Raw genomic sequence first — 27,494 nt, 5'->3', positions numbered from 1 at the left:
CTGTTCAAACCAAAAAGTAGACTGGCACTGTTATAATCTAGCTGAGCCAGTGACAGTAAAAGAGGCAAATGCTTTTACAGCCTATCTGCAAACTGTTTTCAGCCAAAATCAGAGGGAAATTCATCCCTGCCCAATTAAAAGAGATTAGGTTGGAAAAAACTTAAATATTTACAAAGTTTATTATATGAAATAACATTATATTACTTAATCAAACTTACGTGCTATTCCTACGTTGTTAAATCAATGGAAATTACTCTACCAGACGAGTTAAAGGGTTGCACAGTTGAAAGATTTTCAAAATCAATGGTGTCGGTTTGATTGATACCTGACTTTTCTGAACTTGCGGCACACCAGTCAGGAACAGTCACTATTCTTTTTGACAAATCACAATTTTCTTGATTATATGAATGTGAAAAATTATTTGATGGACTTAGCGCTTTTTCTGAGCTATTCGCTTTTGATTCAAGACTAAATGTGTTCAGTACTGAGTTAGTCTTATAATTGGAAAAAATGTAAACAGATTGCTTTAATGGCTTAAGCGAGTTATCGTCTGTTGATTGTGAATAACCAGCTAAGGAACTCCATTCACTTTCTCCTATATGATTGTTTTGCATGGCAGCAACTTCCTTATTATGTGATAAAGACATTATAGTAAGCGTATCTCTATTTTTAAATTTTGACCTATCACTTGACGGATCGTCATCATCGGACGAACACAAATCTATTGTGTCGACAACCACCTCGGTTGAGGGCGAAATTCTCCATTGGGAGTTAAGTGAAGTGTCGCGTGTTAGCCTAATATTAAGTTTAGTATTGGAAATAGGAAATTGATCTCCGATGTTGTCAGTCAGTTTTTTCAATCTGACCGAAATTGGACGGCACTTTTTAATCAAAGGAGAATTAAGAAACAAAAAGTTTTGCGTAATGTCCCTTCGTTGCAAAAACTGTCGTCGTGGAAAAGCATATATGTGTGAACTAAAATCTTGCATTTTTTTGAATGTAATGTGTATGTTGTTTGTACAATTTTTTTTTTCAAAAAGTTTATGCTTGCAACTTGATTTTAATAACAAGGGTGTGTAGCAAAACCGGTCCAAACGCTCTTGTCTTTCGAATACATATTCCATAGATATTGTCTGTTTTATTGACGACAGTAATTTTTGTCCAGCTGGAGATGATATTGGGATAAATGAACATCTGTTAAGTGAGGGTACAGCTCGATTTCTCCGTGCTGAAATGCGTCTATTTCTGCTTGAAGTCATCGTAACTAATTCTTCACTATATGAGTTAGTTCCCTGTGTTTTTTTTGAATTATTATAATTTGTTGCTTTAGATTGAAGACAAAAATTAAGAAGGAACGCATTTCTTAATTCAATGTTTTCATTTTTAGTATCAATTTTGCTGTCTGGTTCCGGAGAGTCGCATAAAATCACATCATCCTCCATATTACATATTTTTTCATGTTCCTGCAAATAAAACGACGTAAAAATTAAATTATGTGATAATGATCACATGACACAAATTCAGATTTTTGTCCTGCGACAAGGCAGGTTCATTGGAGCTGTAGTAAAATTGTTTTTCTAAGTGTAGATGAACTCCTCCGCGTGGGTGAACTTAGCAATTCTTCTCTGGACTGTAAAATGCAACATCCCATTATTTCGCATTGGTTTCAATGTTGACGGGTTGTTGGATTAATAACTGTCTTTAAAGTTAATAGATGTGTGAAATACTTCAGAACGAGGCCGAGTTTCGTACAGCCTGTAATGGTTCTGGAAGCCGTTCGAGCGTTTATAGTAACTGGAGCTGACCTTTGCGGAATTTTCTTCTTTAAGGCAAAAGTTCGTACCAGGCCGCCCATTTAGAGCTAGTCAAGGACGTATCCACTGCGTTAATTTTTGAGTGCCCAAAAACGATGAAACGATATTCGTGGGAAACCTAGCCAGATGTGGTCCGATTACGCAACAAACTTCGTTAAAGCGAAGAACGATCTGATCCATTTTAAACGTCTCCTGCCAAGCAATCCCTTCATGGAAATGATTCAGCAGTTCTGTCTCGCAGATGATATATATTTGGAAATTCGTCGTCTAGACTGATCTATTTGAGTTTATACTCAAACCATGTTAATATCACTTTATCAAGGATTGAAACGGATTTCAGATTTGATTGATTCCTCGGAATAAAACTAAGAACTTCTTTCTTATCTGGAATAGTCCAAAATTAGTCCGAGTCTTCTCGGCTGTCTTTCCTACTTTTCCTGATTTACTTTATTTCACTCATTTAAACCGATTAAAACAAGCTGTAACTCGTCGCCGTAAGGACATTCACGCTGAGGTGTAAGTACTTCTAACTCCCTCGTTAATTGCTTTTTCATAACTCCAACAGTATGAAAATAATCACTTCATTTAACATTAAGTTAACTAATCCGCAACCACAAATCTCAAATATATATATTTTTAGCATTGAATAATTCTTTTTGTTTTTCTTTTTTTACTGTTTATTGGAGATAATGCGGCTTGAAAGTATATAAAATATATACTAAAATAAAAGTTTATGAACTTACCAAAATTGCTTCCGTTGAATATAACTCGGCATCGCAATTATCGCAAAGATAAATATCGAACGGAGGTGGTTCGACCATCATATAGTGTGAATCCTCACCATGTACATCGGTTTTATTTTTGTGCAGCAGCAAACATTTTCTATTTTTATGTTGTCGATCATATGACTGCAATCAAGTAAATTGGTATAAAATTAACTCTCAAGCTTTTTATCGGAAAAATATATTTTTTAAATCATTGGCGCTGCCTATTCAAACACTAAATTGTATATCAGCAAGCACAGTAAATTAACAACAGGTCTTTTAGCACTTAGCTATCGGTATCGAGTAGCAATGAAAAGGTTTCGAACTCGATTCGGACTCGGTCGGAAATTTACCTGAATTTACTTTTCAAACCTGTGTGATAACAAAAAAAGTCTTCTTCATAAGATATTGGGTTGCTAACTGTAGGAGTTTAACCAAAAAGCAGAAAATTAAATATTGATGTTTCAAATTTCTTTAGTTTTAAATGGGAGAAAAAAGTACAGACAGTTGTTGGAAAAACAAATATACTCCAGAGCATAAAAAATGCAATGGTATTAAGTCTTCCGCTTTCCAAAGATAACTTTTCTTTTTGGTCCAAAGCATAATATTTTAATTGTTTGTCAACTTTAAAATGTTTAAATTAAAAAAAAAAACTTACCATGTTTTCGTTTCGAAATGTTACCAACAATTTGTTATTTCGTCTATCGTAAAGAGACGTAGTAGAATTGTAGTTGTTGATAAACCTCAAGCTTGCGTGCTCATATGCAGCTAAGTCATTGCAGAACCGTAATAAAAATAGACTTTTGTGAAATTGATAACAAATAACTACAATATCCTTCATTTTTTCCATCCAATTCTGCAAAAAAAAAAAAAAATGGTTAGGTAAAACCATGCAAACAACAAAAACAGATTAGATATAAACTTACCCCAACAAAATGTTTTGGTCTTTTTAGCGGAATGCCAAATGAAGCATTTTCTGGCCACCACTCAGGCTCGCTGCAGTCTATTTTTTTTGGTAAATTTATATGTCCCAACGAGCATTGTACCATAAACGGTATAAAGTTTTCTAGCTGAGATTCAGTAATTTTTTCCAGAGAAGTTGGATATCCATTTGCAAACAATAGAGGAAGGTTTGATATCATGTTTTGTTGCGATTTATCAGACTCGTCCATTGCCACTAAAAATAAATTGAAATAAATTCTAAAGCGAAATCATACACACATATATATTAATATATATAATAGCGGGTATACCCGGCCTTGCACGTAGTACGTATAAAATAAATTCTCTTAAAGATCTTTGAAAATGAGTTTGAAACCGATCGGACTGTGAACAACAAATTTTAATACAACCGTTTTACGCCAATTTACAACTGTTGCGGGCGAAATTTGCAAAATCGCTGTAACACGTATTCATTAAGTTCTTATGTAGAGCTTTGAAAATAAGTTTGAAGCAAATCCGACAAAATCTAAAAACAAAAATAATGTTGCCAGATTTAGATGCCAAATTAATCTAGAAGCCAAACCATGAATAGATAATTTCACTAGGGGCCTAAAAGAAAATGCAATCAAGGCCGATCAGCATCCCTAATACCAGCAGGAAAACTACTCTCAGAATTGTTAAGGGAAAAGCCTGGCTTTTAAGTAGTTGGGCAAACGTCAGTCCTAGTAACAGCGCCTAGCCTGAGTCAATGGATGTAGACCCATCTACATCCAGTAAACCCATTACCAAACGCCTTCCGGATCGAGTAAGCTTACCGCGAATTCCAGTAACACATCGCTTTCAGCGATGGTCAAACTGAGGAGCCATACAACAAGTCACCTGCCAGGGCCACTCATTGATCTCGCAGCTGAAAGCGAGCCCGAGTACGAAAGCAATTTTTTAGGTGAAGGTCCGTACTGCCATACATATGGCGTAAAGAAGCGGGGACGAACCCACCAAAAAGTAGGAAATAGACGCAATCTTAGCAGTAAAGAAAAGCTTCTTGAATATGTTAGAAGATAACAAAAAGGCGTTCGAAGACCTTAACGAGTCACTGCCAAATAACCGTATTAAGGCAGACCCCGAAAATTCAGCAAATCAGCAGTTTTTGTGGTAATTTCTGGGCCTAGCCTGCTATCATAGGTGTTATGTACAAGACTTTGCGACAATAGCAAAGCCACTCTCAGATATCTTAAAAGAGGAAAATGGGTCCATAAATAAAAAAAGTTCTAAAAAAGTTTCCAACGGGCTAAGCGAAGTTTGACGCAAAGCGTTTGAAAGGAAACATTTAAGCGTCGGACGACGTTTTGTTAATGACTACAAAAAGCCTGTTGACCTGACTACTGATGCGTCAGATTATGGCAATCGGGCAGTCTTCTTCAACTTACGAGCGTGAGTAACTTGCCATAGTTTGGGCCTAGAAAAAACTTTGTCCCTATCTTGATGGGGTGAGACATTAACGTATTCAAGGACCACCAGCTATTCACGTTTGCAGTTTGGGATGCGAATCCTAACGAGAAGATTAAGCGCTGGAACTCTTTCCATAGCACATCGAACGTCCTAGTTGTGGGACACTTTTCTCGAAATAGCAAGAAGCATTAAGAGCTCCAGAGAGGGATCGAGCAAACGACCGACCTTATCTTCCAGGCTATGGCGGAGTTCTTGAAAAGGTTCGGGAAAAGGTACTAGTAAAATCCAACAGGAGGCTAGAGAACAAGCTTACCCCCTTATGTTGAGAAGAAAAGGTTGAAGCTGATTTAGGGACAACGGTCTTTATTGAAGGGAGCGTGGTCCACAAGAAAAACGGGATGAGATTTACGTTTTTCACTCGAACTACATACTGGTTATAGACAGGGGTGTACTTGTATGGGATGGACGTAAAGCCAAAAACCTCTCCAATCACAGATCGATGGCGGACGAGAATCAATTCTAGGTCAATGCTGACCTAGAATCAATTTCTGCCAACCAACTCACAGATACGACTGTCACCAGAAAAATAAAGTTTATATGCAAGCAGCGGATGGCTCGAGCCGCAGGTTCTACATTCCAAACACAGCTGAACCACCTCAATCCGGTAACCTAGTAGATGATGGTGTCACAATCAACACCGACCGGCCGGCCACTGACACTATGATGGAGCCATCGAAACCCGAGTAGCCGGGACGAACATCGTCACATTTGATCGCTACGCGCTGGTAAACGACTTAAGATTCGTCAATTGCAATATTTTCCTAGTGTCAGCCTCCCTTATCTGCACCATCTAAGCGCGAAAAAGTTCAAGCGATAGCTAAAAAATCAAAGAAACCTGTAAATCAAGTATACTATTCTTAACACCAAAAAGTGATTTGCTGAAAAACGCGATTTCGATATGGATTTTATCGATTTCTTGGAAACGGGGAAGTTATCGATTATTGGAAACAAACTCGTACCGTACTCAAGTGTCTAGCCCTATAGGTTCTGAGATTCTTGCGTTCAACTTACTAACAGACTGACGGACATGATCGAAGATGCTCCCTTCTGCCTGTTACATACATTTGCAGAAGTACAGTACTCATTTACAATGGGTTCAACTACCTTCAGCCGACCGAACTGTTTGCCTGCCATCTCCTAATACGCCAGAGCCGTACCACGAATTAAGGTGACAGGAAATAATTAGACCAATCCTGAGCAGCTGCACCACCCTGTTCGTGGTTTTCTTACTCTACGTCATTTACCTTGTTAGGCGCCGTCTGAAGATCTGGTCGGTGCAACGTACCGAAAGGCGTAACCTGACATTCGGATGCGCGCGCTGATGGACGGTCACGGGACGCCACGTCAGCGTTCTTCCGTGACCGCTGCCTCAGACCATGGACTTCGCGGGATAGGTTTAAGTTATGATAAGTTCAGTACATATGATGTAGCTCACAGGCATTGATGCTTAATGACAATTTTAACAATTTTAATCTTCCTCTCTTAAGTTTAAACCTTTTGCACTTAGCCCACCTGGGGCAGGAAAACGCTATATATTTATATCCAACACTTTTAGTCCTAGGTATTTTTGGCAGATAGACTTTTGCGACTAAAAACCGAGTCGGAAACATTGCAACCACGCCCCCACAAATGGAAAATATGTTCAAATTATATTCAAAGGACTGCACGAAGCCAGTTTGATGCTGATCTAAGGTTAGGTTTGAAATCATATCACTTCAATAGCCAAGAATTACTTCGCCCATTCGCAACACTGATTTTACAAATTTTTAATGGCGCATAGCGCATACAAATTAGGTTATATTTTTCAAAGCCTATGCGATGTGCAATCGCTTTAAAAAAAAACATTACATTACACTACAAACATCCTGTCCAGAAAGATTGAAAATTAACTTTTAATAGGTTTCTATGGCTTGGAAACGGCGATGACAGCAGAAAGCACAAAGTGGCAGTCAGGCATCTTGTGTTTACTGCTCTAAAATTTGCGTTTACAATTTCTCGCACATTATTTTTTTTCAGAACCCAAGCAACACACCTTTTAAAGCTTATGCCCGCACCATAACAGAACAAACGACTGGGAATACTATTTGAACCACACATATGTTAATTAAACATTGAGACCACAAATATATGGTTTACACAGAAAGATTTAAAGAGATAGCATTCCTGTAGTTGGGATTAACTTGTTATGGGTGAGATATACATATTTACATGATGGATATATATTATCGCTTCTATTCACGTATTTGAAAAAATTAGTGTATGTACGTGTGACTTATTATTTAGTTCACGGCTACAAACCAAGCGTTCAATGTATAAAATTACTAAATATTAAAATGTATTGAAACTGCGAATTACGAAGACAATCTGTAGTTACGGTTCACAGCTGAAGAACCAAAATTTTATTTTTGACTATACCAATTGAATTTACTTTTGATGTTGTGAATATGCGCAAGGAATGAGTATTGCAGCACAATTGGAATGGTGGAAATGGAACAAAAAAACACAATAATGCAAAATGTTACTTCGATAATCGATAAAATTAATCTTATTTTCTACATGCAATTTAAATACAACATATATCAATCTGCAAGTACGTAACAATTGCGAAAAGCACGTCTTTGGGGAATATATTATTTTGTTGTTTTTTGCATTAAAAATTTTGAATATAGCGTTACACCAAAACAAAATGAGAATGAAACAAATCTGTTCTGTTTTTTGTGCATATGTCTTAGGTTTTAGAAGCTAGAGTCACTACGTAGCGCGAGTTACTGGCAGCGTATAGTTTTAACAGATTAAATATATTTAGCTTTTTGAATTACGCCTGCTCCCCTCCACTATCCATATTGCACTAAATATTTTGTCATTTTGCGAAGAAATGCATATTATGTGGCAATAAAATCTACTGCAGAAAAATTTTTCAAGATTGGCAAGCATACATTCATATGCGTGTATATTTTAAATTGTATAGATATAATTTTAATCGCGATTGTATCGTATAATGTGTTAAGTTTATGTGCTATTACTTTAACATAGCTTTATTTCTGTTAGTGGTTGCGTGGTATTTAATTCGATTGGCTGCAGGTAGTTGCAAGTTAAGGTTTAGCAGCGAGACAAAAATAACTTAATAATAATATAGTATATCCATTTACCATCAAATGGGTAATAATAATATAAAGAATTGAAGACAGATTATAATTTGAGAATTTCCGTTATACTTATCGATTAGTATTGTTTTTTGCGCGCTTTACGATATAATATTTTATAAATAAAAACAAGCCATGAGAGAAAACAGAACCCATCCTTGACAGATTTTACAAGACCCCCTCAAAGTTAAAAGGTAGTTTCATTACCAGCGATTGCTTTGCCAACTTTGTTCGCAACACCAACAGATATTCGGCCATAAAGAGTTAGCCAAGAGTGAATTAATTGGAGTTGCGCAAGCTCTTGAACAAATTTCATTGATTCTAGTTCCATTTTGAACTCGTATTGTCCAAAGTGAGATTATGCGATCCTGTGGTCATGGGAGCTATATCACTTCCTTACTGCCTCATTCACAAATCTTTGTTGCGAGTTCCCAACGACTTCTCATTAGAATGCACTTCAACTTCAAGTCCAGTCCCCTTATTCACTTTAGATATAACTAAGGGAAATATGTGGACCCTTTTTTGCCTTAGCACATTTGGAAATCACCTTAGACTCAACCACTGAGAAGTTTCTGGCCGTTATTGTTAGTTTCGTAACCGGAAACGGTGTCCACAAAGCATTAGGAGCATTACGGCCATGCAAACAACGTAGGAAGAAGAAATCCGAAACAGGCCTGAGGATCCTCAGTTGACCGAGCATCTGCAAATCCCGATCCCTGGGTTAACTGTCACGTGTGACATCCCAGTGGACGGAGCCCGCTGAGCAGCAGTGATCGACCCTGAGACAGGGTGGACCCCCGCTAATTTCGGTAGCGTTCCCTATGCTCCTAGTTTGAGCCCTCAGTTGGATGCTTAGCCACTTACAAAGATTCCTGAACAAGTCTGGAAATAGGGTAAGGGGTGTGATGGCTAATCCGACCTCCTTGGATCCCTGGAGGACTTCAAAGACCGGGCGATGAGCGAGGTATTCTGCGACAGGGCTGCTCGTTGGTTCCTGAGTAGTGGGCTGAGGTTGCATTTTTGGAATTCTTCTTGCCATCGCGCTATTCTTGCTTTCTACTGTCGGTTGCCGACCAGGTACTCCCGCTTCCTGACGACAGTGGCCTTCTTTCGGCTTCTCGCTTATCCCAGGCCCCTTGGCCGGTACCACTACCGTCCTTAGGACCAATTCGGCTATGCCAAAGCGCTTTGTGGTTCCCAATGCACACAGGAAATCCATCCCTTTGATGACGTGGTTTATCATGGAGGGAATGATAAGCATGCTGATCACTTTCCCAGCTAGGCCAACATCTAACCCCATGGCCTTTACTTACTACTTCCAGCGTGTATCCATCTTGCAGACGAATGCGAGTCTGCACATCCTGCGCCCTCCCCCGAATCGTCCGCTATCGTACGCAATCGTCACTAATGATTCTGCACATGATCACAACTAGCTTTGCACATTGCGGAGCATAAGATCTGGTTGAAAGATGACAACTGATCCAGGCAGTGAATTTGAGGGAGGTATTCCGTGGAAGCAACAGGAAGAGATGTTGCGTTAGTTTAGGGACAGCTTGACTACTGCCCCTGTGTTGGCTTGTCAGGACTTTTCCGCCAAAATCGCCTTGAGTGACGCGACTCTGTGGCCTCGGTGCAGTGCTGACGCAGACGAGTGCTTGGCGATCGGGTGGTGTATCAGGATCACCTCGAACTCAAATTACTGAACTCAACGATGAGGGAAGCTCAACGTCGTGGCTGCACTATCAAAGCGTCCTCCATAGACCTGTCAGCAAGCAATGGTTGCCAAGTCCCCCTGCAAATGAGTCGCGAGTATGCGTATGTCGGACGACGAGAACTCCCTGAAAATTTTTAGGGTACTAACGTCTTCGATCATCATAAAGCCTAGAGCTACTCTCCAAAATATGCGACGTTATATCCTGTAATTAATATCATACCCAAATAAAACAATATCATGGACTTTACGGGCTTTACCGAAAATGTATCCCCAGCTTTGCTTAAATAGCCAATACACAAATTAGCATTCGTAAAATTAAAATTTTGAAGTTTGACTGATCTAATATTAATTCTTCCAAATTTCGAGAAACTATTCTAGTTAACTACTGATGCAAATAACATTACGGTGCAGTGGTATCGCAAGATAACATAGATCACAGACTTCAGGTCATAGTCCAGTCTGCCCAGTCGATCTAGCTATGTCCGTCCGTATGTCCATCTGTCCGGATTTATTAACGCAAGGATCTCATAATATAATTTGAGCAAATCTTGTAGGTGATATGTTTATTTTAGAATAGTATATATATGTCAAGTATATCTTTTTTATAGCTATCACCACCTCCCCGCAACTATCTCATAGTTATAAATCAAGTAAATAATCCAAATTATGCTGTCCACCAATATAAGCCACATATTTATGTTTAATGTCATTTTGAGAATACACGAACATGTTATGATACAATAAGATCGACTGCTGAAAATTTTATAAAGATCGATTAAAAAACACAAAACAAAATGTGTTTTGCCTGCCCACGTGTTTGCGGCAGCTATGTGTACACACACATTTATGCGCGTGTGCTTCGAATTCTACCAACAGCATTGTAATTGTGATTGTATTGTTTTCTGTGCTGCTATTTGAATTCGTTTTTTTTTTTCAATAAGACTCAATTATTGGTGTGGCTGTTGAGTAGAGGCAGTGGCAAGTGGTGCGCTCTGTCGCGAGCTCGAGCCCTACCGAGGAAGCTATTTTTTTTGGCTGGTGTGGTTGTTAGATAGAGTCGGCAGCAAGTATTACTACAAACAAAGGCGCGAAGCGCGACCTGCACTTGGTGTTGGAATAAGGGGTATTCCATAGCCGGGAGCTCCCGACTAGAACCTTTTAGGTGTTTGTTTTGACAACTTTCAGAAATAGCTGTGTAAAACAAACCCCAAATTCTATTATAGACTATACTTCTAATAACTTTCAGGTATTTCTAGTATTGTATGAGGAAAATTATTAGGCTCGCGCAATGCCAGCCAATTTGCAACAATTGCACATATATGTATATATACATATAAGGAGAAAGTAAGGTTATCTTCGGTAGATTTAATACCTTTGCAGACATTTGCCTTGTGGTTTTGCAGATATGTGAGAATAGTGAAGCTCGTAAATGCTGAGTCTGATACAAATATTTTGCCGTACAACAACTAAATTTTCGACCGATCGTTCCTAACCCATAGAAAGAGGCCAGTTCGCATGTAAATAGACAGACGGACCACGCTATTGATGCTGATTGAGAATATATATTCTTTATGGAGTTGCAAATGTTTCTTTCTAAGGGCATAACAAATTAGAGTGTCCGATCCTCTTCTACCAACACCAAATCCAGATCTTTGCGTTTTAACCGATCTTGATGATCAGCAGTAGAAAAACATAATAGCATAAAAATTGTGGGTTTAATTAGTTGGTAGTTCCAATGGATTTACTTATTTAATCTATATCAATGAGCCGAGAGGCTGGGAGAAAGTTACTTGATTTATTTATACTATATATACATATGTTTATATACTATTATAGAAGCTGCACTAGTTCTTAAAACTCCTTTTAAGTATATAATTAATTTTTACATATATTCAATGAAAATATTTTTGGATTTTCCAACATTTATTTAAAATATGCTATGTATGCAGTCCTTTCTCTTACTCGCAATGCGCATGCTTGATGTCGAGGAAAAAGAAGTAAAACAAGATTGAACCAATTTCATAGAAACTTACGTGACGAAAATTAAAGTATCAAATGTCGGGATAAAAACATTTGTCACATATCATAAAATGATTGAGTCGCAAAGCTTTCGAATCGTACTCTATACTGTGTATATTTGTAAGTTAGTTATTATGCAAATGAAGTTTTTTCTTCATGTTCTTGTTGTGTTTATATGCATAAGATATAATATGACAAAAATTTATAAAAATATGCCTATAGTACTTTCTAGATTAGCACTATGCCAGCGCGAGCATTATGGGTCAAAAATTAATATGACGGACATGCTTATGCTGGGAGAGCAAGTCAATGGTTTCAATTTTAATGAGGAACCATTAGTCAAGTACAGAGGACCCTATTTTGATACAACTGCAACAAAAAATGTAACATCTCTGGTTGGTAAAACAGGACATCTGAACTGTCGCATCAAAAATCTCGGCAATAAAACGGTGGGTTATTATTGAATACGAAAGTAATTTAAATAAACGTTCTGAAAATTAAAGGTATCTTGGATAAGACACAGAGATTTACACCTCTTAACAGTATCCGAAAGTACGTACACATCGGATCAGAGATTTAATGCAATCTACAATAAGCAAACTGGTGACTGGTCATTACAGGTACGTAAAATGTTGCAATTTTGCATTGCAATCGTGCTTCATTTTAAATTAAATAGCTTGTAAAACTCTAAAACTGTCAGATACTTGGCAATTAAAACAAGCTTTATACAAATATTCAGTTTTTAAACACAGATTACTGTGAAAATTTTAAAAAATTGCAGTTATTGTTAATTATTATATTTAACAAAACAAATTGTTTTTTTTTTTTAAATTTACACTTTCTTTATGGCCCTAATCCTATGTCTCAGAAATAGAAGGACAGAATTGTATGTGAGTTTTTGTTTGCGTTGCCAGGCAATTGATAAAAATCTATATAGAAATTATCTTCTTTGATCTTGTATCCTTTGTTTTCTCGCTATTTGTTATAAAATTGTTTTTAGGGCTAAAACCGCCTTTAATAATTTTTTTTTACTTTTCAGATTAAATATCCACAAATCAGAGATTCTGGGGTTTACGAATGTCAGATATCGACGACACCTCCAGTTGGATATACCATGATCTTCTCTGTTGTGGGTACGTTCTTTGATGGAAAAGCTTCTATTAATAATAGACATTTAAACAACAAATGCTTAAGCCTCTAAAATCAACGGAAAAACGATCGGACTAGCAGACACACCGACAGTAAGACGGACATTTTCAGAAATCAATGAACCCTTTTCAATTTGTGATCCCATTGGGTGCGAATAAAGCTTATAGCGGTTCCCCGTCTTCGGATTATGGCTACTGTGGAAATACCTGACACTTTTAAGAAAGATTACAGCTCACTTATTATTTACATTATTACCATCAAACTAACTTCGATTGAAATAAAAGGAAATTATCTTTACAGAGCCAATTACAACTATTCCTGGAGCTCCAGAATTATACATTGATTTGGGATCTACAGTTAATTTAACTTGTATTGTAAAACATCTTCCTGACCCTCCACTTATGGTTCACTGGACTCACAACAATCAGGTAAGTGTAAGCAAAATATTAAAGATGCAACTTTAACAACTCGGTTTATCAACCGATCCAATTGTGCTAATATTAGAGGCCAAAAATCAAATTAGACTTAACGGATTCATTGATAACCCGACCCAATCTAACCATACCCGCCAATCTGCTCGTCAATAGTGGCTACTACAGGACGTGAAAATTCAATTATATTTTATAGCGGTTTATATGTTTATCGGGTATGGACCCTCCACTAGTCGGACATTTTCAAATGGAGCTCTCTTAATTGTCACAGTGTTATTTTATTCCAAGCTTCTCACAAAGTTACCTCGTTTAGTAAATTCTATAGATTTTCCACATTAATGAAGAGTTAACCTTTTCAGGAAATAAACTATGATTCGCCAAGAGGAGGGGTATCTGTTATAACCGAAAAAGGCGACATAACGACTTCTTATCTGCTAATACAGCGTGCTCAAATATCTGATTCTGGCAAGTATTCCTGCTTGCCGTCAAACGCTAATTCCAAATCAGTTTACGTTCACATATTAAATGGTAAAACGCTTTTGTAAACAATTTTCTCTCATAATATTAATATTCATGGTATTTGCTTTAAATAGGTGATCACCCGGCAGCAGTCCAAGGAGCGAGCTTAATCAGAAGCTTAAATTTGAATGCTTTAATATTATTAATAATATTCGCACATCTTTAAGCTCGAAGCTCAACATTTTATTTAAATTTGTAAATATAGTTATTCAAAGAACTCATAAAAAAAAAATAATCAAAAACAATAAATAAATAAGTGACCAATTTAAGAAAACTAAAATCAATGACTTACTTTATTAAACAAACAACTAAAGTGTTTAACTTCGAGAGCTTTGATAATGTCGGCTGATCCTATTTTTATCCAGATTTAAAAATTCCAGATTTAAAAATTCCATCAAAAAATGTTGAAGTTAAGCAGTCAGTTCACTTTTCAACAGAACAAGGATCCGAAGAAATCTGCCCATTATATGCGAGTTGTGGCTAGCATACAATACGGTTCATGTTCTTCCACATCCTGCTCAATCTCCGGATCTCTATCCAATCGAGCACATATGAAAGGAGCTGGAGAAAAGGCTGAGAAAGCATACATTTTCAACGAAGACTGAGCTTAAAGAAGTCCTAAAGGAAAAATACCACAAGATTAAACCAAATTTTGCCCGAAAATGGGTGCCAAATCGCCTAGAAAGTATTATAAAGCAAAAAGTCTTGCCGACTTATATTAATTTTTATCTCTTGTTTTTTAATTTGAATACAATTGCTTAAGTTTTTGCCAATAATTTTGGCCCCATGAAAATTTGCATATTTTTTGTTTTTTATCTGTAAGGCTTGAAGCAACCAACAATGTTTCCCATTTAAGTTGAAATATGTTAGATTTATAAAAGAACACAATATATATTTTGAAAAAAATAACAAGTTCTTTGTTAAGTTATTTACGTTGAGAGCCGTGTTCTTACCAACTTTTTTGTAATATAATATATAATAATATATATAATAATATAACACATGCTTACATATTTTTAGTTGCATTATCTTCTTGTTTCCAATATTTGGTAATGGCAGATTTAATCACCACTAAGCAAAAATGTTATGCAAAGGGAATTAAATGTATCTTCGGCTAGCCGAACGCCGTTTATTATTGTATGTGCAAAGCTTGAAGGATTATTTTTCCATACAACTTTTTTTTTTTTAAGGTTTCATGATTAAGGTATCATATATCAACAATTATCGGTTCTTGATGCTGATACACAATATACATATATATATATATTTTATTTTGATGCGTTACACATTTCATGAAAAAGTATATTAACCTCCTCTAGGGTATAAAAAGGTAGGGAATAAAATATGTTATTCGATATACTCTCATTTACTTGAGGAATAGAGTATGAAAGAGGGCGTGTCTATTTCAGTCATCCAAAGCAATGAAAGAGATGCCGATAGCACAGACCAGACAAGAAAATATTCTTACTACATTTTCACTCAACTTTAAGAAACCGGATTTTGTCTAAAGACTTGAGTAAAATTACGACATCGACGTTATGAATGGGAGTAGTAGTTGCGGGCCAGGTGCCTGCACCTGTTCCGTCCAGAAGTGGAAGTGGATCTGTTGAGTGTAACTCGGTAAGCAACTTTTTAGTGTCGACTTGCAGGTATGACCAGAGAGAGAAAGAGAGAAAGCGAGAGAGTGAGACGGAAAGAGTGCAAAACGTAAGAAGCACAAGCAAGTTCTGACAATGATCCTGAGAAATAGCCGCTCACACTGAAATTCATTCAAAATACCCTAGGTAAAACTCTAATTGCCACTCAAGAAGAGTACAATATAATGCAACGGCAACGGCAACAGCAGCAGAAAAAACTAAAGGGACTGAAGAATATTGAGGTAATGATAACAAGCCGCTCGCTCACCTCACAATGCAACAGGTGACGGACGCCAAAACGGTCTTCCTCTTGGGGAGAAGAAGTCAAGTTGCTACCTGTTAATACATAAATACATATGTATGTACATCAAACGATGCCTACGAGCAACGAATAAAGGTAGTACATACACACATATGCCACAGTGCCCAAACGTGAGCAGGTGCTCGTGCCCGTGCCAGAGCGTTCAAGACGAGTTTGTTTGAGATCAATTGATAGCCGTAGCGTTGTGTTATGTTGATCTTGTTTTGGTAACGTAGTGGAGCATTGAGTTAAATGAGCCTGACTCTTAATTTTGCTGGATGGCCGCTGGTCTTGTCCGCGAGACGACTTTTAGTATGTGTATGCTTGTGTGTCTTCTGAGTATGTTATGTCTGAATGGTATTGGTATTTTAAGTGTTTGCAGTTTTTCTTCAAGAAGGTCATGGCCGATTCAAGCGATCCTGATCACGCAGTATTTGTTGAGCATTGAAAGAAATGGGTGCGGAGATTCACTGTTAACAATAAAAATTAAAATACAAATACAAATAAAAATATAAATAACAATCTACATTGATCGACTACTGTAAAAAGCCTAATGAAAACTGTTTTCCAAAATGGAATTATGCGTTTTAATACCAAAAGAGTTTTCCTTAACAAAGTTATCCTTGCCGACTAACATCGAATCTGTTTTAACCGTGTGTGCAACAACTAATATCAAAAGGGGAACTTTATTTTATCCGTTTCATGGTACTATTCGTACCGACAAAATAGAAAACTTAAAATATCCTGATGAAAATGATGTAAGTGTACTATTTCTTATTATAGTAAATAACTTATCTGAAAAAGAACTAAATAACCCGATTAATGAATTAATAATATAAATTGTGAATAAATTGCGTTGTGAGTTGTGTGATTTTTGTAAAACAATTATAATTATCAAGGGTATTAAAATTGATTGAAAACAATTGTATTCATATCCTGATTAGTATCAGTATCCGGCCTTTTAGTTTTAAAGTCATCTGTTGTAGGCAGTGCACGGTCGAGAATAAACTCGTCTTTTTTGATAATATCTTAACCGAAATTACATTTATTTGTTTATAAATTCAGCAATTTTGAGCTTTATAATTCTCCTTGAAAATCTGCCAAACTGTTACGCAGCGAAAATTTCGACGATCAAATTTATTTTTATTAAATCATTAAGATTATTTCATGTCTCTTAGCTTAAATTCAAAGCTATTTTGGCTGTATATTAAGCATTTAAAAATTACTTTTGCATTTTATACATTTTGCACTAATAAAATGTGAGTCCAATATAGAGCGGCGTCCTTCGTTCTCTTCGTAAAAGTGGGTCACAACAGGAAATAACAGCTTTCTTCTTGGTGCAAGAAATGTAAAACGAAAAATTATATAGCATGTATATGTTTTATGTATTTTAACTGGCGTGCCTGCTTGCCTGTCTAATTGTGCAGTAGCAGTAGTAGGTAGTCGACGTTGGAGTCGGGTTTTTAACCTACCAATTACGTCTTTGCTCCTGACGTATAAATACAATCTTATCAACATCGATATATGTACATCGCATAGTTTAAAAATGAACGACTGCTCAAAAAATGAGCTTTAGCAAAAATGTTCTCTTATACCCTGTATCCCAATAGTGCACTAGTAAATTGTTCGATAAATAATTTTTGATTTGCTGCATTTGGTGTTGGTAGTAGAGGGTTCAGGGTATCTTCTAGTCAAGAATTTGCGATTAGAGTCTCTTACTTGTTTTTTCTTGAAGCTTACTTCTTGGTATGAATGTGGAGTACGAGGCAGTGGCAAGGCTGTGTTGTCGGTTACGGGCTCAAGTCCAATTGAGGGAGCTTTTGCGTTTTAAAATTTATTTTTATAACTGCTGGAGCAAACGAGCTCCTAGCGCGAGCTGCATTTGGTGTTCGTAGTAGAAGGCTTTGGGTATCCCCTAGTCGGGAACTGCCGACTATATATATATATATATAGATAAAACTGTTTGTCCTGACTACTGATTAGTGATTAACCCAAAATCGTAACATTTTTTATTTCGAATCGAATCGAATCGGGTTCAAACATATTTTTAAAGAACTTTGTGAAAAGCTATTTTGTATGTTTTCGCAAAACTCGCCGCCCTTGGATAAGATGGGACTTTTCGCGCTTTTCTTTGTGTACAATATTCAAACTTCAACTAGAATATAATTACATTAGTCACCATCCGACTACTGTTGCTACTAGAAGCACAATCATTTGATATAAAATTATTATGATTTATCTTGCGAAAATTTTAATTTGCGCCGCTTTTAAGCTATCGATAAGAGTCGATACAAAAATCCAGTTTTTTAAGCGAATCTCTTAGGTTTTAAGAGCCAAATACGCAACATTTTATATGTAGCTTCTATAATGGTACATATTAATTAAATATCTTTCATTATTTAGCTATCCACATTTTTCTGCAAAGGCAAAGAAAACAAGCGCGTAACGCGATTTGCATGTGATGTTGGTAGAAAGATGTTAAAGATAGTTCTTTAATGTTAAAAGTTCTTTTATCTGAAAATCTTAATTTTTAACAGTATTTTTAAAAGCGACTTTGGGCATGAGCATCTTAGCCAGGACATACTACAAATTTGCTCAACACCTGCTTAATTGATTTGGTAGTTGTCAGTTACCGTGAGGGGGTTCCCTTGCCAATCTCAATTTAAGATGCAAGCCACTTTAACTGCGGTGACGACTAGACCTAAGTACATTCACAAGGAGCCATAGCTTGCTTTACATTATAAGAACATGTATTACGCATCGTTGCCTCAGAAATGTTTTTGGAAAGAAATGCTTCTGAATACTTACATATGTATCTAGTGTGAACGATTCAGCCCCTCTCTGAATTTTTCTCAGGCTTGCCGTAAGTAACTGCTGAAGCGTTAAAGAAAACTGTGAGAACTTCTTGAAAATATCTGGAGTCCGTCTTCAAGACTTCCCAGCGTCATGGGAGAGTGATCACCCTATTGACTCTTAGAGAAAAATTATAGCATTAAATTCGTCGCAATCATATATATGTTTGTGTTAGTGTCTTCTTCATTTTATATATATGCTCATGCATACATTTTGTTGCTCAAAACATTATTTTTTATTAAAAAGAAAAACAAAAGATTAATAATATATACCTATACATAATATGTTGGATATAAATAATTAAATCCAATAAAAATTTAAGTTCGGCTTTAGCCGTAACTTTTCTGAATGAGATAAAGCAACAACAAGTTAATAAAAGTATATATATATGTACTTATATATATATGAACAGATCGAGAAGAGCCTTCTGATAATGGGTTTAAAGATCTAAACTAAAGGGCAATACATTTCAGTGGGGATAGTTATTGAAGAAAATATATTTTCACAATTTGTTGTTCATTCGACATTTTAGCCGGCTATTTTCCAAATATCTTATAAAAGCCGACTTTACACAAAAGTTCTCAGAAGTTATAGAAGTTTCCAGTCAAGTGCAGAGCAATAAAAGAAAAACATTTTTTTTATATTTAAAAACTTAACGTTAGACAATAACTTTAGATATATATAAATAATTATATATATAATTATATAATTAATTATATTTATATATATTCTTGACAAGCATAAATTGACTAGTTAATAGAGTCTATCCGTCGGCGAATTTCAATGGAACTTGTCTCTCAGACTAAAAGCTAGCGTCTTGAAACTAAGTATAGGCCCGTCTTTCTGTTGCAAGCAGTACATATGTATATCGGAACTTGCCAGATCGGACCACTACATTATACAGTGGATGAATATCATTTTTAATTTTAATAATATCTACACAAAACTCGGCATTTATTAATTTCACTATACCCTTTATATAAATGCAAAATCTTTAAACTCGACAAACTCGACAGGTAATCACTATGCTCTTTGCATCATAACTCGGTCAAAACTCAATTGGTTTTCATAAGTTTTTTGTTCATGGTTTAAGCCGTAGATCTTTGGTCTTTGTTCATTGTTTAGAAATTTATTTGAGCCCAAAACATAATCCACCAAATCTTGAACCCCGATTTCCACCAAGAAACACCCCCTTAAAATTAAGCTAACCAGATCTCTGAAAATATTGTTGAGGGCGATTGGATGGCAACGATTGCGGGGGGAATTCTAACAACCCCATCTTAGCTTGCGCCTCTATCATATAAAGTAATAAATTTTTTGGTACCTAAGGAAGTGAACCAAAAAATTTAAACATATATATGGATGGAATATAAGTCCAAAATCTTGAAAGCATTTGGAATAGAAGCAGACCCACAGTCGTTATTGCGTTCATTACTTTAAATTTAATATATGGATATATATTTTGTTTTCATATATTTCAGCTGAGGCATCGGCACGGCTTGTATCATGAAGTTTCATACAATAATGGAACTTGTGTGATCCACTGTAATTGGATACGATTTCTTAAGATTGCGGGCACGTTTGACCGTAATGTAAATCTTATTTGCTCGATGGTTAAAGGGGATCCATTGTATGAAGTTATTAAGCCAGTTAAAATTAATCAGGAATTAGTGGTTTATTACATACCAGAACGCCGGGAAGATAATCTATTTTCGACTGTACGTTCGACGCTTTATAGGAAAGCTATGGACGCCATTCTACAAGGTATACCTTTGCAACTTAATTTAAAACCTGTTTCTAATTTGTATTTTACTTTTTCAGACAGTCCTCTTGATTTGTCTTTAGCATTAATGTATAAAATACCAAATTTGCCACTATCTCCGCCGATTAGTGAAGATGAACAAAAGTCTGTGCTGAGCGATTCTTCTGGATCCTTATTATCACTGGTTGACAGTACAACTGACAACTCAACCACATCATCAACATCGATGGACGAAATAAAGGACTTTACTGCAATCTCTCCTAAAAGAAAAATCAATATTGAAAGTTACAAATATGGAGGATCTAGAAAACGTATGGGAAAAAATGAACGACCTTTGCTACCTTGTGAAGTCTGCAGAAAAGCCTTCGACCGGCCAAGTCTACTTAAAAGACATATGAGAACTCATACGGGTACTTTTTTTGCTATAATTAATTACACATTCGCCTAGCTAAGATTTCTTACATTTTTTTTTGTTAGCGATAGGACGAGAGCAAGAAAAATTAGCTTTATCGGAAACTAAAATCTTGGCTTTTACGAATATTTGGTACCACATTGACTACAATCTTTTAGTCGATGTCATAAGATAAGATTAATTAATGCTTTGGTGATTTGGAATAATATTTACAATTCATTAATATCTAAATATTACTTAATCGCCATTTAGTCTTTCGTTTTACTTAATATTTTTTCTATTAACAATATCCCGGTTTTCACAGGTGAAAAGCCACATATTTGTATGGTTTGCGGAAAAGGATTTAGTACTTCCAGCTCTTTGAATACTCATAGGTACGGCTACATTATAAAATACTCAGCGAAAATATTATCTTAAATCCTTAAAAAAAAAATTATAGGAGAATTCACTCCGGGGAAAAACCGCACGAATGTCCAGTGTGTGGAAAAAAGTTTACCGCCAGCAGCAATTTATATTACCATAGGATGACACATATTAAGGTAATTTTTTAAATACTATTTTTTTATACCCTGAACCCAGTGGAACTCTGTAACAGGCAGAAAGACGCATCTCCGAACCCATAATGCATATATATTACTGATCAGCATTAAAAGCCGGGACGCTCTAGCCATATCCGTCTGTCTGTCCGTCCTTCCAGGTGTCCGTATTTATGAACGTCCTCCTAGTGCACGCCCAGTGTGCGATTGTTTCCGATAATCGATAACTTTTGTCTGTGTAAAGGCTTTTACATCATCCGATGAGAAATGCGGTGAAAGCCTAGAAAAAAATGTTTTTCCTGTGACAGAGGGCACACCTTCCAGCGCCCGCTTTAAATTTAATGGTTCCTGGTACTTTACTACTACTTTTAGCATAGAGATATCTTCCAAGCTGTGGGAATATTTGTAGGTTTATTTTTATTTAATTATTATTCATAAAAATAGTTTTATAGTAACAAATCAATATTTAATGAATATATGTGTTAATTTTATATGCTTTCTCAAATAGGAAAAACCGCACAAGTGTAATTTATGCGCAAAGTCATTTCCAACTCCTGGTGACCTAAAGTCCCACAAGTACGTTCACAGTGGATCATGGCCGTTCAAATGCTCAATATGTTTCCGCGGTTTCTCAAAGCAGACAAATCTGAAGAATCATTTATTTCTGCACAGTGGTAAGTTTTATTAAGAGTGTATTTTTATATATTTGGCATATGTTTATTCTTAGTACGCATGAAAAGGAACAAAAAATATTTAAATGATTGTCCTGAAGATATGTATAGTTCGAAACCTTAAAGATAAAATACGCTTGCAGACATACATTAATAAATCTGATGTTCCTATAGAAGCTAAATGATATAGTAGTCCGATATCAGAAACATTTTGCGGAAACTTTTATTTGTTTAAGACATCAGAATATTATGACCGATCGATGCTTTGGCAGCATATTTTGATAGTAGCGGGTAGTCCTTTATAAACCAATCTCCTTGTATAGTACGACGAGTTTTTGATGGTACCATGACTTCTCGTAAATTTTTCGATTTGGATGACGGATCGGCGTTTCAATATGTAATGCGTTATGATGACCGGGCTACAGAGCAGAGTGTAAGGCCCCAGCTTCAGGCCAATTGCCACCCGAGCTCTTTACCTGTTTGATGAGGCTTCTCCTAATTCTCAGCAGCAAGAATGACCGTCCTGACTTTAATGTTCAACCAGTCCTAGCAGACCTAGTTAACATTGTTCTGTTTTCTCTTAAATTATCTTGAAACCTGCTGTGAGTCTTTGCATTTTAGTTTTGTCTCCCTGTTTGACCGCACTTTTCTCCATCTCTTATAATCTGATTCATTTTTATGATCTTTGCTTTATCTTTTATATTTCGCAATAGTTCATAGTCCCCTTTATATGGTTTTTGCGTTTGCTGTAAACCTTTGTTATGTGGCTCTTCCTCTTCCATTATAGCAGTAATGCCCCATACCCTATCGAACTAGCATCAAAATGTAGTTAAGTTTCTCCTTTGAATATAGCTTACATCGGCATTTCAAGTAACTCTCCAGTGTTTAATCTTAACGTTTGGAAACCACAAACGTAAGTTGTTGGTGGTCCGTTAATATATTGATGTCTCATATCCTATAGAGGAACTGACGAAGCTTATCCAAGGTCCAATTCATCTTTCATTCTGGAGATCATTTGTATTTTCTTGCTCGTTTTGGGAGAAGACCGCCCCAGTGCCATTGGCTCAGGAACTCCCGACTAGAGCGTCTTACTTGCTTGTATCTTAATATAATGTGTTAACTTGAAGTGCGATTTGTGTTGAGTTATCCTTGTTTACCCTAAATCCACTTAAAATGTGTAAAAGGGTATAATGCTGTTGTGCAAATGTATGTAATAGGAAGAAGGAAGCATCTCCGGCCCCATAAATTATAAAAATTCTTGATCAGCATCAAAAACCGAGTCGATCTATCCATGTACGTCTGTCTGACGGTCCGACTGTCTGACCGTCCGTTCGTATGTATGATCGCGTCGATCTCAGAACCTATAAGAGCTAGAGATTGGAACGCAGGATATCCTAAGGCCCGCGCTTTACAAGTTTGTTTTCGATAATTGATAACTTTCCCCGTCTGCTAGCAATCGATACAGGTTTCCTGTTTTCTTAAGTTTTAATGACTCTAGCCCTAGAGTCATCACATTTGACAAGTAAAGCTATCATTTTATAACTATCGCCACCCCCTGCGGTGGCACATGTCAAATTTGGCGACTTTAGCGTTTAAAACCTCAGAGATTTGCGCAAAAAGCATTGTTTCGAGATCGATTTTCATCGATCTCTTGGAAACGGGGCACGTTATCGATTATCGGAAACAAGCACGTACTGTGAGGACACTAGGAGGACCTACGTTCCAAATTTCAATTCTCTAGCTCTTATGGGTTATAAGATCCTTGCGTTTGTAAATACGGACACACAGACATAAAAAAACAGACAGGTATAATAAAAAAACTTCTTTGAGCTTACATCTAAGTATAATTCGTATATTCTCTAAATGATTTTAGAATAAGTATACAAATTCTTTATTCGTTATGTCAGATAACTCATTTTGAGTAATATTTTAACAAAATATAGCACTAAAAAGTCAGGAAAAATCGAAGCTGACTCAAGTTTCAACGTTCTCGAAGTTGTGTGAGACGAGTGAGAAGGCGTGATCGGGGTTGCAAAGCAGAAGATGGCTTAAAAATTGAGATTCTTTTGCTGCAGCGTACGCATGCCATTTCTAGTGATTATATGGGGAAAAAATGAGACGACACCGTATCAAAATCTTCGGCAGCCTTTAAAACATTTTACGTTGGAACATATTCGATCCTATAAAGATGGTAAGTTGAAAATTTTCATGGGCATGCATGCTATATATAATTGTATATATATACATGTATTGAAGAACCCTGACGAAATTTGGCGCGCTAGAAAAATTGTAACAGACCGCAGTAGCGACTCTTGCAATTATATTCTATACGCTTATATTATTGTCTGTTACCTTGCGCAACTTCGCACCAAGCAAATTTTTTCTGATACGAAAAACACTTAAAAATTTCTTTTTACTTGGGCTTAAAAAGCTTTTTGCCTCCTGAAAGCAAATCGGTTAAATAAATACGCTCATTTACTTGCTGATAAAAATATTAGAGAAGACCTGTCAAAGAAATTTCTAGCATTGAAATGAAATGTTTGCAATGACATCCTCGAAAATATAAGTTCTTCCGGAAAACTTCCAGATTTCAAAATTTAAAAAAAAACCTGACCAGAGACAAATTAACAAAGGGATTTTTCTCCATATGGAAGACCATATGGATCTGAAAAAGAAGCTTAACTTTATTATTTTAATGCATATTTTTCTTATCCTTTCAGATTTCAATTTTAACGTATTTAGTATGTAATGTTTAGCTAATTCTATTTTCGAGAGAGTTTTGTGTCTTATGTAAATAATAATAAATTATATTAGATTTATTTATTTACTATTTATCAATTACAATAAATACTAAGAAATATTTAAGAATTGAGTGTTGGTGTTTCCGTTTGGGGTATGGGAGTTCTTTCCTTTAACTCTTTTGCTTAGAATGATATCTGGATCAAACGTGGTACTCGTTAGCTTTACTATGCGTCTTACATGTATGCGAAATTCTTCCCCCGTCGGAATATTGTATTATTATAAGAAACCCCTTTTACTTATAAAGATATCAAAACTAAACTCGTCAGGTTATTGTTTCACTATTCTATGAACATCGGACCACTATATCATACATCTGCCATAAGATCGATCGGTGACAAGTAGGTTCTTGTATGAAAAACCTTAAAAACTCATTGCTTTGATCGAAGCGGTAATAATTAAGTTACCTACTACAATCACAGGCCCGCCTTCTTGCAGCATCAGGATAGAAAAAACCATATAGAGGCATTTTTGAAAAGTTAATTGCAGACAATCGAATCCCGTGTAGATACTTCCAGCTAAGGTGGTTGTTAAGAGCTTAGGAGGGAGGAGACATTAAACTGCATTAGGACTATTTATAAATATGTAATTAAATTAAACATGCGGAGATCGACTCAGCTTTTGATACTCAGGCTTTGGGTGCTTCCAGTCACATATATTTGCAAAAGCACATTATTCCCTTTTTCCTCTTCAAGAACATCAGTAGCCGTGTCCGTCTGTCTGTCCGTCCTTCCGTATATCTGAACGCAAGGAGCTCAGAAGCTAAATGAAACGTCGGTCCTCCTAGTGCCCGCGCAGTACGAGGTTTTTCCCAAGCAATCAATAAAGCTAGACTCAATAAATTTGACTTGTAGCTTCTACAATAGGATATTTGATTACTGTTAATGCAAACGAGCTCGTAGCGCGGGCTGCATTTTGTGTTGGTTAAAGAGGGTTCAGGGTATCCACTAGTCGGAAACTCCTGATTACCCCATTTACATGTTTATTTCAGAGATAAATTAAAAATTGATAGGAATGCTTGCAATTGAATAGTGGTCGACATTTTGACTAGTCTCTTTCAGGTGCACACTAACAAAGTCATACATATATATTTTTACTTATTTTATACTTCTTTCTATATTCAGGCGACAAGCCACACGGCTGTGAATTATGCAAAAAGAAATTTGCCTTGGCCTGCAACCTGCGTGCACATATGAAGACCCACGATGGTAAGTCGCAATATTAATAATTTAATATAAGTATTTATATTATAATTTATATATTTCAATCCTAAATAATGGCATGCGTTCTTGAGGCGTAGATCTAGAACCACTAACCTTCTTGAGTTTACATCACCAGTAATTGATGGTTTTAAGAAGAGAATTCAACGTTTAGGTTTCGGTGCAGTGCTGACTGAGTGCAGACACAGTGTACGATCTTTGAGGTCTTGTATCCTACGTATTTTTGTTCGGGCTTGTATGCTCCATATTTGAATGGCGTAGCACCATATAACCGCCTGGATCTGCACATACATATATGATTGCCTTGCATCTAAAAGACAACCTGCTGGGGTGATCTAGAATTCATCTAATCCTGGTAATCCTTCCTCTTATGTGGATAGAAAAATGTGGGCGCTTGTCGACCGTGACACGCAGGCAAATGAGATCGAAGACTTGGATTATCAGATTGCCACTTTTAATTGTGAGGTGAATTGAGCAGCTCTTTGTCGGACTGAGGCGTACTTTTCAACGTTTTGCGCAGAAGTCGAGCTGGTCTGAATAATCCTTGGCGGACATGGCCAGATATAGTCGCAGATGCTGCCTCCTGCCTGTTACATTTGTAGCAATTTACTAATATTCAATGCGTTTAATATATAATTTCGAGCATGAGAGAGTAAGATTTGGCTCACTTATATATTTTCTATATTTCTTTATCTTTATAGGTGATCTACAGGATGAATGTGTTAGATGTGAAAAGCCGCTTATTGGAAATAGCATTAGTTTACAGCGGAATAAAACATGCGAAAAATGTCTAGATTTGGGCGATTCAGAAAATGATGAAAAGAAATTTGCATTACCAGCGAAACAAAGTATGGACACCGAAGAAGAAGCAGACTCTTCCATTGGCGCAACAGAGTTTAGTGACAAATAAATTTTAAGCTTCTTTTGTTGGGAGCATTTCGAACTAAATGAAAATTCATTATTAATCCCATAAATTAATAATGTCACCAAAAACTAAAAATGTTCTAAACTATTAAAAGAAATTAAACCTATTTATTTATAAAAATTATAATAAATATATTAATAAATATGTATTTATAAAATAGTAAAACTAAGCTGATATGAAATAAAGCACTCACAGAGTCAGCGTTTAGTGATAAAATACAGACAAATATATAGACTTCAAATCTTCAAAGAACTTTATTCCTCGTCGTTAAAAAAATTTAACTTTATTGATATCTCTCTCATCCCCCCCCCTCCAACCACAATAAGGTATATACATACATACATATATAAAATATATGGATTTTGTAAGTGATC

General features: G+C 36.2%; 3 protein-coding genes across 9 annotated transcripts; 2 read left to right on the top strand and 1 right to left on the bottom strand.

The window, feature by feature from the left end:
* Window positions 1-192: 192 nt before the first annotated feature.
* On the bottom strand, window positions 193-18,909 carry LOC115759962. 7 transcript variants are annotated; one of them, XM_030701110.1, is made up of 5 exons: window positions 18,751-18,909; window positions 3,505-3,755; window positions 3,237-3,434; window positions 2,558-2,722; window positions 193-1,463 (listed from the first exon to the last, which is right to left on the bottom strand). In XM_030701110.1, exons 2-5 carry the CDS (start codon window positions 3,748-3,750, stop codon window positions 228-230), a joined length of 1,845 nt encoding a protein of 614 aa, XP_030556970.1. In that variant the 5' UTR covers window positions 3,751-3,755; window positions 18,751-18,909; the 3' UTR covers window positions 193-227. The 7 variants fall into 7 exon arrangements, with proteins under 7 accessions (XP_030556970.1, XP_030556964.1, XP_030556967.1 ...); XM_030701104.1 differs by lacking the exon at window positions 18,751-18,909 and adding an exon at window positions 7,238-7,407; XM_030701107.1 differs by lacking the exon at window positions 18,751-18,909 and adding an exon at window positions 7,295-7,407.
* Window positions 11,888-14,228, top strand: LOC115759963 (hemicentin-1). The gene is made up of 7 exons (XM_030701112.1): window positions 11,888-12,025; window positions 12,128-12,354; window positions 12,409-12,525; window positions 12,945-13,038; window positions 13,355-13,482; window positions 13,845-14,013; window positions 14,079-14,228. The coding sequence occupies exons 1-7, from the start codon at window positions 11,977-11,979 to the stop codon at window positions 14,168-14,170; spliced, it is 876 nt and encodes a 291-aa protein (XP_030556972.1). The 5' UTR covers window positions 11,888-11,976; the 3' UTR covers window positions 14,171-14,228.
* LOC115759960 (zinc finger protein 84-like) lies at window positions 15,827-27,190 on the top strand. The gene is made up of 8 exons (XM_030701102.1): window positions 15,827-15,883; window positions 20,277-20,559; window positions 20,617-20,967; window positions 21,274-21,343; window positions 21,409-21,508; window positions 22,014-22,179; window positions 26,100-26,183; window positions 26,897-27,190. Exons 1-8 carry the CDS (start codon window positions 15,827-15,829, stop codon window positions 27,103-27,105), a joined length of 1,320 nt encoding a protein of 439 aa, XP_030556962.1. The 3' UTR covers window positions 27,106-27,190.
* The last annotated feature ends 304 nt before the right edge of the window (window positions 27,191-27,494 follow it).

The sequence above is a fragment of the Drosophila novamexicana genome, unplaced genomic scaffold, assembly GCF_003285875.2.
Source record: "Drosophila novamexicana strain 15010-1031.04,08,12 unplaced genomic scaffold, DnovRS2.1 tig00000387-arrow-pilon, whole genome shotgun sequence".
Taxonomy (NCBI): domain Eukaryota; kingdom Metazoa; phylum Arthropoda; class Insecta; order Diptera; family Drosophilidae; genus Drosophila; species Drosophila novamexicana.
The sequence above is the reverse complement of the archived record's forward strand: the minus strand, read 5'-3'. Positions and strand labels throughout refer to the sequence as shown.

Bases quoted from the DNA above. Each gene is read 5' to 3' on its own strand.
- LOC115759962 (XM_030701110.1), bottom strand. From the start codon at position 3,750: ATGGACGAGTCTGATAAATCGCAACAAAACATGATATCAAACCTTCCT. The intron at 2,723-3,236 runs GTAAGTTTTTTT...ACTTGATTGCAG, and splicing joins CATTTCGAAACGAAAACATG to TCATATGATCGACAACATAA. The intron at 1,464-2,557 runs GTAAGTTCATAA...TTTTATTTGCAG, and splicing joins ATTCAACGGAAGCAATTTTG to GAACATGAAAAAATATGTAA.
- LOC115759963 (XM_030701112.1), top strand. From the start codon at position 11,977: ATGATTGAGTCGCAAAGCTTTCGAATCGTACTCTATACTGTGTATATT. The intron at 12,026-12,127 runs GTAAGTTAGTTA...ATATGCCTATAG, and splicing joins ACTCTATACTGTGTATATTT to TACTTTCTAGATTAGCACTA. The intron at 12,526-12,944 runs GTACGTAAAATG...TTTACTTTTCAG, and splicing joins CTGGTGACTGGTCATTACAG to ATTAAATATCCACAAATCAG.
- LOC115759960 (XM_030701102.1), top strand. From the start codon at position 15,827: ATGCAACGGCAACGGCAACAGCAGCAGAAAAAACTAAAGGGACTGAAG. The intron at 21,344-21,408 runs GTACGGCTACAT...AAAAAATTATAG, and splicing joins AGCTCTTTGAATACTCATAG to GAGAATTCACTCCGGGGAAA. The intron at 26,184-26,896 runs GTAAGTCGCAAT...TTATCTTTATAG, and splicing joins ACATATGAAGACCCACGATG to GTGATCTACAGGATGAATGT.